The following is a 10,853-nucleotide window of genomic DNA, read 5'->3' on the forward strand; positions in this document are numbered from 1 at the left end:
AGATTGGGTGGTTATTGTTTTATCTTTATATTGAAGTTAACATGCAATTGATTGGGGCAGTATCATCATCATCATCATCATCATCGAACTACATGGTTGTCCTGGTCACTGAATCCCTGCGTAAATATAGTTTTGACTGCATTCAGGGTCTGTCTCCGTGCTTTCAACTTTAAATCTTGCCTGGCAACGCACTGTTTCTCCTGATGGTTAGGTTTGGGAAATGGGATCATGCCAGCTGACATCTCCTCAACCTAAAGTTTCCTGGGAATCAAGCTGGTGATTTGACAAATCTTTCCAGGTCCTTTGCTTGACAACAGTATGGGAATGGTTTGCCATTGCCTTTTTCAGTGACTTTTTTTCCAGATTGTGCTCTAGCCTATGCCTTTCATATTTCCTAGCAGACTTCCATTACTGACCCATCCCAACCCTTCATAGTTTCTGTCATCATTTAGCTATCTTTGAAGGTGATCATTGAAAAGGATTAAAACTCATCTTGTTTAAAGGCCAAGCCTTTTCCTTTCCACCAAAGAAAGACGCCAATCACCAGGCTTGCCATTGTACAACTTAGTTTTTATTTTTGCAGATGCAGTCACTGTCTTGGCCTGGGAAATGTCAGCTGTGGGTGTGAAAAGGAAGCTTTCCAGACAGGATATGCAGATCAGTTGGATCTGATGGTGCTCTGAATCCAGGAAACGTAGTTGCAAACTTTAGTGTAGACACCAGGGTAACCTTTCTGAGCACATCCAATGCCCCAAGAGACAATTCCCTGGAGTACCGCATTGCAGACAACCGGGCCCCCAGAGTCTCCCTGGGAAAGAAATGGTAAACATGTATTCTACAAGCAGGATAGTGAGGGAGGGAGGAAAGATAATTTGCATTATCCCACACTCTGGTGGCTGGAGACAAAGAACAGGTTGCAGAAGGCAAAAGAGTCTTCAAAGTTAAATTGGTTTAATAATATTAGGTGTCATAATTGCTACCAGGATCAGAGGAAAATCGCAGAACCACTACCTCTGTCTGGTAAGAGCTTCCTAAAAGCAATAGCACCTCACCAAGCCTGTCATTCCACAGATTGCTGGGAAAAGCCTGATGCATTTGAAGCAGTATAAAATCCAAGACCTTATCCACTCAGATACACACACACACTCATTATGCCATTATAGCTATTTTAATATCAAGTGGGGAGAAAGGTAGACTTCTGTTTCAATTTGCTTTTTGCTCAGAGCAACATGCAAAATGATGGCATGGCTCCTATTCAGAACACACCCTCCACCCCTGGGGTAGCATTCAGACATGCAGAAAGTGCTGTACCCTTCAGTCTGTCTCCTGAGCTGCAGAAGCATTACATTTCCCAGGGAGAAGTGATGCAGGTCCTACGTAGGGTTAGTAAAGTAATAAGAACTGGAGGACATGCAACTGATGCCATTTGTTTATTCTCTGGAAGCAGGCAACTGGAGACCAGAGCCATTACAAAAACAGCTCCTGAATCTCTCCCCAGCTGCCCACTTTGCTATTATTTTCTCAGCCCTGACACCAGCTAGCAATGAATTTAATTCATACGGTGGGAGATTTTTGAGCACCATCTGAAATATATTATAGATAGTGGAAAAAGAGAAAAAAGATTTACCTGACAAGAGTCTTTTCCGCCTTCCATATATCCTATACAAAGCATATTGTTGGTGATTTTCCCTGGATAAGCCTTACTGCACTGACTCTGAGAAAGCACAGGGGCATTCAGACACTGGAGGAGGTCAGGATTGTTTGCTGTGGGAAAGATCAAAGAGGCTGTGTTCACTGATGTTATTTTCAGAAGCATAACTTACAGTAGACATGCCCTGGAACAGTGTTTCTCAACCTTAGCAACTTTAAGATGCGTGGACTTCAACTCCCAGAATTCCCCAGCCAGCCCTAGAATGTTTCTATAGAGCAATAATAGGAAAGAAGGACTTCTATAAACCTCTATAAAATTGTTGCCTAAAGGATGCCAATCATTCTTTCCTTCCCTGGAAAAATGTTCCAGTTGGCCAAATCCTGGACTTTAGGCAAGCTCTGAGTATTTAATTGGGGTCCATTGTTTTACATGACATGGTCAGATTTATCATGGACTTTGGTGGGAAATGAAAGCCAGAAATAAATTTCTTTTAGCAATTTACCCTCTCTTGTCATTAGTTTTGCTCAATAACCCCAACTGAACATGCCTGCATGTGGCCATCTCTTGATCAAAGAACGTAAAGGAGACTCACTGCCACTGCTGACGGTGTTGCCCCAGCCAGAGATTAAACATGTTGTGCCAGTGGAAGGACAGCTGCTTGGTAGACGGACTGCTGAAACACGGGAATTGAGACTGGCTGGTTTGGACAGTTTGATGAGCATAATGTCATTGTTCAAAGTTTGGGAGTTGTAGCTGGGATGACGAATGACTTTGACTGAATTAATGTACTGCTCAGAGCCATCATTTTGAGCCAAACTGTGTTCCCCAAGTCTCACTTGGACTCGGCTAAACCAAAACAAGAAACGAGATTTTAGTCAAGCTTATTTCCATCCATCCCCTTTTAACATGCTGTAAGCCCAAAGCCATACGTGCTAATATTGCTGCTCAGAAGAGCATCCTGTTGCCCAGAGTGGCTGAATCCTGAAAAAGATGGACTCAGTTGCATGTTGACTTCTAGTACTCAGTAGGTAGTGAACACTTCTACACATATGAGTCCACCCAGACCCACATATAGAAGTATGTGTGTGTGTCCTTTATTAATGTTTACTAATAGATGCAAATATTTCAGAGCAATGGGGATGTCCCAAGCAAAATAACAATACATTATGACTTACGACTTGTAGCAGTGAGCAGCTGATACAATCCATTGGCTGTTTATGATGGAGCCACCACAGAAATGGTACCCAGAATTCAGGGAGACCTGATAGGGGACTGAATGCTTTTTGCAGGTGTAGCCGCCCACAATCTTATCATCATCATCTTCATCGATGGGGAAAGCAACTGGACAATGAAAATATTTTCAGAGGTTGTAAAAATAAAAAAATATTAAAACAAAAAAAAAGAAAATATTTTCAGAGGATTTCATTCTGGGTGAATCAGGAACCAAATATTCACCAATTTCTAGCAGTAGAGTTTCATGAAATCTTTGGTGTACTTTGAAGTGTGCAAATGATGGGATCTTCATCCCATTCATGTAAGCCACACTCAGCCAGTCTGGATTCAAGGATTCAGACCTAGACTATCTGCTGATGGTCATCTACATAGTTTTATTTTACAATGTTGTTATTATATACTGGTGAGTTCATTACCAGTGGCTTATATACAGTACATGCGTGCATAACCATAATGCTATTCCCTTTCTGGGTAAGCAGCATTGTGAAACATGAAGAAAAACAGTAGGAAGACATATGTGGAGGGAGGGAGGGAGGGAGGGAGGGAGGAAGGAAGGAAGGAAGGAAGGAAGGAAGGAAGGAAGGAAGGAAGGAAGGAAGGAAGGAAGGAAGGAAGGAAGGAAGGAAGGAAGGAAGGAAGGAGAGAGGGATGTAGGAAATAATAGAAAAGGAAATCTATCTAAAAGTAGTTTACATTTACTACTTTTTCTTTCATATTATGTATTTACCTTATAAGTGGTATAAATATTAATAAACGAAAAGTTCAGAGCTCCCTTTATTTTGCTTCCAAGTCATTTATTTTAAATTGAAGATTTTTTACTCAAACTGCCTTCTTAAAATTAAGGTGCGTGTTATACACCTGTGTGTGTGATACGCCGATAAATCCAGTACTTGTTTTGTACCGGTCACTCTCTTTTTACTTTATCATAGGTTCTTCTTAAGTATCTCATTCTCCATTCAACTGTTGTGTTTCTCCTGATATTCAGTATCCATGTCTCACACAATTATACACAGCCATTTTCACTTCTTTTAACAAACATGAATTTCTTTCAAACAGGCCACTTATCCATGAAGTACAGTAAAAATTAAGAAGTAACGAATAAGACTTTACTCTGTTAAGATGGCTATTATCATAAAGAGGGCCACAGAATCAAGTTGAAAGAAGGGCCAGGAATGCCACCTGTCTTCCTGGCAGCTGAGCTACTGCCATAATTTCTTGCCCCCAGGGCTTCCTTCTCCTGTCAAAAGTCTTATCTTCCTTTTTCTTTTAAATGATTTCCACTCTTCTATGAAGAGGCTTTGATGAAGTGGGTTGCATGTTTGGACTATGCAATGCTTCTGAGTCAAAGGCATGTATGCATGTAGCACATCTCCATTTCCTTAGAGAAGATGCAACTTTTCCCAGGATTGTACAATTAGGTGCTCTGCAATCCTAGGAAAAGGTATACCGGTTTGCTTCCGGGTCCAATTCAAGGTGTTGGTTATCACCTTTAAAGCCCTACATGGCATGGGCCCAGGTTACCTGAAGGACCGCCTCGCCCCCACGATCTCAACCCGTCCCACCTGATCTCACAGAGAGGGCATGCTCTGGATCCCCGTGGTAAAAGAACTTCGACTAGCGGGGTCCAGAAGGCGGGCCTTCTCTGCTGTGGCCCCCGCCCTTTGGAACATCTTGCCCCCGGAGGTGAGACAGGCCCGCTCACTCCAGGCCTTTCAGAGGGATTTGAAGACCTGGCTCTGCCATCTGGCCTGGGGTGGGGAGGGAGGATATCAGAAATGGGGTTGGCTGGCCCCTTAGCGGCCTGGTGTGGCCCCTATCGGCCTCTTGGATTTTTTAGCTTTTTTATTTTTGTAATGTCTGGTTTTTATAACTTTTAATTGTATTTCTGATTTTAGTTTGTTGTAAGCCGCCCAGAGTCCCCCGTTGTGGGGAGATGGGTGGGGACAAGTCAAATAAATAATAAATAATAATAATAATATCTAGTTTCAGGAGCTAGAGCCAGTGCTATTCAAGAACCCTTTGTACATTCTAAAGCATCTTTTTGCCTTCGGGTTCAAAGTACTGCACGGCCCTGTTGTTTACTTCCATATGCTCCTGCATGTGATTTTCCTCCAATATGTAGTTTGGCAAGGAGAGGCGAACCCTGAACCAAAGTTCCTTTGAATAGCTTCCCTCTTTCGTGGGACCATTTGTACCCTGCCAGGGTATGGAGTTGATAATGAATGAGTTACAAGGTATGGACAATCTTTAAAAATATTTGTGGGATGGGGCTTATTTTAAAGACCCTAGGATTTGCCTAAAGTCTCTTGCCATTGGCTCAAACAGCAATTTGCCTGCTCTCAGCTGTTCCTGGTACAACACTTTCTTGATTTGGTATTTTTCCTGGGAACAGGTTACCTGAAGCCACACACTGTGAAGAATAATTTAGTGGCTTCAGCTGAAACACCAACGAAGCATAAAGAAAGATCCTTGTCCACTTCATCTATAAAGGTAAGACACCTAGTTCAAAATTAATAATATTTGTCTGATACTGTAGTCCAGTGTTTCTCAACTTTGGCAACTTGAAGATGTGTGGACTCCAACTCCCAGAATTCCCCAGCCAGCAAAATTGACTTTTGCTGTGTGATCCCAGTATATCACTCAAAGGCCAAGGACAGTCCTCACCATTAGAAAAAATTGCACATCTAGATATTTTTGGAGAAAAGATGAGACGCTTTTATGCATAAAATAGACATAAAATGTATATCTTATGTGCAATAACAACTCCACAAAATTTTCAACTTTGATAGAAATAATTTTACTTATCTACAAGCAAAACAAGGATAGAGCATCATTTAGGTTTGCTGGCTGGGGAATTCTGGGGGTTGGAGTCCACACATCTTCAAGTTGCCAAAGTTGAGAAACACTGCTGTAGTCTAATCTTGGTGGCTTGGGAATCCCTCCTTTACAAATTCAGCCGTGCACTGTTATGAAAAGTCCTTAAGTTCATTAGTTTGCTAGTTCAAATTCTACTTGAAAATCCATAGAAGTCTCTTTCCAGTCTCAAGTTAAGTGGAGACTTCTCAGCACCTTGTCCCAAGGAACCATAAAGAAAATTACTGACTTACCAGCTGTTCCCAAGAATGCTACCAACCAGATGAACTTCATGTTGTCTTCCTTCCTTCCTCGGTAGACCAGAAGAGTTGCTGTGCATATTTATTTTGTGGGACCAATATTATCTTTACTCCAAGGATTTAATCAAAAGGAAAAATACACACTGGAAAATAAAAACCTTGTGACCTTGATCTCATTCAATAACAGTTGGAGAGGAAAGATGTTGTTCACATGAATTTTCCCCTTACCTTGATCTTACAATTTAATAATGCCATTGTTAGATAAATACGGTGGAAACCTAAATGATACTCTATCCTTGTTTTGCTTGTAGATAAGTAAAATTATTTCTATCAAAGTTGAAAATTTTGTGGTTATTGCGCATAAGATATACATTTTATGTCTATTTTATGCATAAAAGCGTCCCATCTTTTCTCCAAAAATATCTAGATGTGCAATTTTTTCTAATGGTGAGGGCTGTCCTTGGCCTTTGAATGGTATACTGGGATCATACAGCAAAAGTCAATTAACCCAAGACAAAAACTCAATTTGATTTAATTTAAATAAAAATGAAGCAAATTGGGTGAATATGATTACTTCAAGCTCCAACGGACTTGCAAAAACTCAAAATTCTACTCTCTAAGAACATTCTTATGAATAGATGCTACCAGGTGTTAGGGTATAAAATAAAACCAAGACTTAAAAAATATTCAGTTTGAAAAATTGGGATTTATTTTATTTGCCTTTTTATTTATTTATATCACTCATACATACATATGGTTTATAACTATGGGCTCCCAATGACTCTGGGTGGTTTACAATTAGAAGTAAGGGGGGGAAAGTCACAAACAGCCTGAAGGTGAACTGAGGAACCAAAATATCTTCCAATTGGACGGGCTCAGCCATCGTCGTGCCCCAAAGCCTGGAAGAACAGCCGGACCTTTACTAGCTTCTTGAATATCATCACGGTAGAAGCCATGCAGATCTCTGGGGATGATCATTTCAGAGCTTCCTGGGCCTTGCTGGATGACATACCTTAATTGCTGGGACCCAGAATGCGGGTTACGTAAGATTTACCCTGTTTGTCTAGAGAAACTCTCGTGACACGTGTGTTCAACAAAGAAGTTTACTCAAGCGTAATGTACGCAATTACAAACAAAGCCAGGACTGGCTTGGCACATCTTGTGGTACAATTTATAGTTCTCCCCTTCCCGCATTTTGCCCCGTTGCTATGTTACATATTACAGATTGCAGATTATAGATTGACCCCAGTAATCCCCCCTTTTACTCGAATGGCAGGTTCAGCCCAGTTCTTATTGTCCCTTGATTGCTCTGCCCTGCCGGCGTGGTCGTGGTTCCTCTTGGTACTTTCAGTTGCGCGCAAAGCCGAGGTTTTTCAAACGCGTGCTGATCGCATTTCCGCGAGCCGCGGTTCTGCCCTTTGTCTCGGCTCTCGCGGCTAATCAGTGTTGATACAAAACATCCACTCTGCGGTTTTTTGTTAAGCGGTCCCAGGTGGCTCATTAATCAACCGCGGCTTTCACTTCCTCTTTTCCCCGGCTTGTGAGCGGGCGGTAGAACTGACTCAGTGCGGCTGGGCAAAAACTAGCCGTGCCACGCTGGTGGAACCTGACATAAACAGTATATTGATGATTTATAAAAAATGCTGATCAAAATTAAAAACAAAAACTGGAAATTTTTCCGTTCAGCAGAGTGCCAGAAACTGAGAAGTTACCAAATTGCTGATTTTGGTCATATCTCTGGTTAAATGAGTCTAGAGATTTTACAGATGAAAACCCCAACTGTACTGAAACGTTTGTGTTTAACTTCAGTGTGGAATCAGCTTTTCTGTCCATTACATCTAATACAAAAGAGAAAAAGTAAATTTTCTGAAATCTAAAGTTTGTTCTTTTAATTCTCATGATTGCTAGAAATGGTATACAGTAATGCCATCATGGAAGAGCTTTTCAACAAGAAAAGAACAATTCTTGTATGCTCAAAATCCATTCTGAAAAGAAATAAGGAAGAAGAGCTTTGCACTGAAGAGACTGTCTAATCACCGAAAATACTCTGCAAGGTCTGAAGTTTGAGATGCAGTGCTGCTAACACATGAGATATTGTACCAGAAGAATATGAAAAGAAAGAGAGAGAGAGAGAGAAAGAGAGAGAAAGAGAGAAAGAGAGAAAGAGAGAAAGAAAGAAAGAAAGAAAGAAAGAAAGAAAGAAAGAAAGAAAGAAAGAAAGAAAGAAAGAAAGAAAGAAAGGGCAAATGTTTCTTTTATATATATTTTATCAAAACTTTTTTAAAAAGCAGATAAAAACTAATACAAACTAATATAAGGTAAGGAAGAAAAGAGAAAAAAAAAGAAAGCAAAGAGAAAGCAAAAAATGCAAGAAAAGAAAAAAGTTAAAGAAAAATAGAAACGAAAGAAAGAAGATACTAAGAAGTGGCTTCCAATATTCTTCACAGCAGTTATAACTATATTTTAACCTCTCTCTCTAAAGTTACATCATTACTCTTTTTTTCTATAATCTATGCTGTCTAATCATCAAAGCCATAAATCATAAGTTCCCTTTTTTTTCATTTTTATGCAAAAAGTCCATAAGAAATTTCCAGTCACCAATAAATGCAGATGGTGTCTTCTCTCTAATCGAAGAAGTTAGTTTGTCCATCTCAGCAAGATCTGCCAATTTCACCAACCATTCTTCCATAGTGGGTAGTGTCAAATCTTTCCATCTCTGGGCATATAATAATCTCACTGCAGTAATCATTTATTGAAATAATTTTCCATCTTTTTCTAACTGTTTATCCATTAGTCCTAAAAGGAAAAGTTCTGGCTTCAGTTGAATATTACTCTTTAAAATCCTCTCTATCAATGTCTGTCCACCAAGCATGATAAAATGTCCCTTCATGTTGTTCACATTTCCAACATACATTTGAAGTGCCTTTATACTTTCTAGATAATTTCTCTGGCATCATATACCAATGATACATCATTTTATAAAAATTCTCTTTCAGATTGTAACACAATGTAATTTCAACTCCTTTAACCACATATTTTCCCATTGATCCATTTGTATATTATAACCAAAATCCTTAGCCCACTTTATCCTACATTCCTTAACCTGTTCTTCCTCTGTTTCAAATTTCAACAAAAGTTTGTACGTTTTAACAATTACATGTTCATCATCGGTGCACAATTGTACTTCAAATTCTGTTTTACTGCGCTCCATACCATAAGTCTTTCTGTCCATTTTGAATCTTTCTGATAACTGTAAATGGGAAAGCCATTGACAATTATATCCTTCTGCCATTAATTGCTCTCTTGATTTAATTTTAAAAGAACTGGCAAATGTTTCTTATTTCATTAATTTCATTGCTAATAATGCCATGTCATAATCTGCCATTAATATGTTAAAGAGTCAGTTACATAACTGGAATGGAGATGAGTTCCTCGGTCTTTGCAGGTCCCCACCTTCACTTCCTGCTTGCTCAGAGAGGCCCAGAAGCCGTTCTGCCCACCGATGAGGTGCTCCAGAGAGCTTCCTCTGTGCCAAGATTCAAGGGCAAATGCCAAGCTGTGACTTTTCTGGCAAGAGGAGACATGCTGGGGAAGGTACTTGGTGTGCAGTTATGGGCAGGTAGGAATTCTCAGGTGGATAGATAAGCTCGAAAAAGCACTGAACATTGATGTTGGGAAAAAAGTTACTGAGGGAGATGTCAGTAGAAGAGAAACTTTTTGCAGCAGGAAATAGAAGTAGCTGAGAAAACAAACTGATCAAGAAGTGAGCGATTAGGAGGTTTGTCTAAAGGAGCTGAGAAGCCTCTGCTAGAGGAGAAATGATCCAGCTCGTGATGCCTGTTTATCGTCCCTCCTTCCTAAACATTATTAACGTAGACGTTATAAAATATACTTGATATATTACGCTTTAAATAATTTGTTATTATAATGATTTCACGACTGATATTTGCATTTGAGCTGTATTGCCTTTGAATTTATTTTTGTCCTTTATGTCATGATCAACTGTGTTGGGCATTCTCTTCAGATGAAGAAGCGGAAATCTTATTTACGCCCTGCCAGAGTACTGAGCGTGACACACTTCAGAACCTCTCCGAACTGATCTGTAGAACAAGCCCGTGAGATTGGCTGGGTTGAGAAACGGTGCCTGGCCTTAATTCACCTAATGTGGCTGGGAAAGGAATCAGACTGGTGTCTTTTGTATTCCAGTCCCTCGTATTACAACATGCGCGTTAAAAATAACGTGACTGAGAGAAAGAAGCCGGGAAAACCATAGAAAGCTTGGTCCATCCTATTCCTGTTCTTGGTGGGATCCATTTAATTTAGCAAAGGGAAAACAAAGTGCCATTTAAAAGCCGTAAAGCTAGTAGCCTGGTCTGGTGGCTTTCCCACAACCCCCTTCCGGACTGTGAATTTTCTAAGCCTTTCTCTGGTGGTACGTAAGCAGGATTTAATACCAAACATTAGTGCAACAAGGAGAGTAAGTCTTACTCCCAAAGAGAAAGAAACGTTTAACCAAACAGCACTTTTGGATCTGAAGTGTGACAGAGTGTACAGTGTTAAGCAACTCCCCCAGGATGGACCTTGTCCTCTCTCCAGTCTTCACAGGTCTTTGCCACGGGGTCACTGTGACCCAGAAGGAACGCTTCAAAACCATCCAAGCCGGGGCCCAGGCAGACATCACTTGTGAGCACGATGATCGTACCTACTTCACTATCTATTGGTTTCGGCAGGAGCACAACAGTGGTCAGAAAGAGCTACAGCTCATCGGCTTCTCCATAGAAGGAAACACTCCATCGCTGGAAAAGGAAAACTACAGGATAGACAGATCAGATGTGACCCGTGCTTCTCTCAGGATT

At 40.5% G+C, this 10,853-nt stretch overlaps 1 protein-coding gene and 1 long non-coding RNA gene across 2 annotated transcripts; both read right to left on the reverse strand.

The window, feature by feature from the left end:
- Positions 1-549: 549 nt before the first annotated feature.
- LOC103061045 (trypsin I-P38-like) lies at positions 550-6,096 on the reverse strand. Its single transcript, XM_007434881.2, has 5 exons — positions 5,992-6,096; positions 2,827-2,992; positions 2,244-2,497; positions 1,628-1,764; positions 550-808 (listed from the first exon to the last, which is right to left on the reverse strand). The coding sequence occupies exons 1-5, from the start codon at positions 6,029-6,031 to the stop codon at positions 659-661; spliced, it is 747 nt and encodes a 248-aa protein (XP_007434943.1). The 5' UTR covers positions 6,032-6,096; the 3' UTR covers positions 550-658.
- A 617-nt stretch (positions 6,097-6,713) lies between these two features.
- Positions 6,714-9,622, reverse strand: LOC148216219 (uncharacterized). The gene is made up of 3 exons (XR_015795780.1): positions 9,411-9,622; positions 8,596-8,793; positions 6,714-7,835 (listed from the first exon to the last, which is right to left on the reverse strand). It is a non-coding gene; the product is annotated as an uncharacterized LOC148216219 (long non-coding RNA).
- Between the last annotated feature and the right edge of the window lie 1,231 nt (positions 9,623-10,853).

Source organism: Python bivittatus, unplaced genomic scaffold (assembly GCF_059951505.1).
Source record: "Python bivittatus isolate LINGU-HERP-01145 unplaced genomic scaffold, Pbiv_v1 ctg000270_np1212, whole genome shotgun sequence".
Classification (NCBI taxonomy): domain Eukaryota; kingdom Metazoa; phylum Chordata; class Lepidosauria; order Squamata; family Pythonidae; genus Python; species Python bivittatus.

What these genes read in the sequence shown, in the direction of transcription:
- LOC103061045 (XM_007434881.2), bottom strand. Translation starts at nt 6,031, where the DNA reads ATGAAGTTCATCTGGTTGGTAGCATTCTTGGGAACAGCTG. An exon ending in AGCATTCTTGGGAACAGCTG is followed by an intron (nt 2,993 to 5,991) that starts GTAAGTCAGTAA and finishes TTCATTGTCCAG; the next exon opens with TTGCTTTCCCCATCGATGAA. An exon ending in CAACACCGTCAGCAGTGGCA is followed by an intron (nt 1,765 to 2,243) that starts GTGAGTCTCCTT and finishes TCTTTCCCACAG; the next exon opens with CAAACAATCCTGACCTCCTC.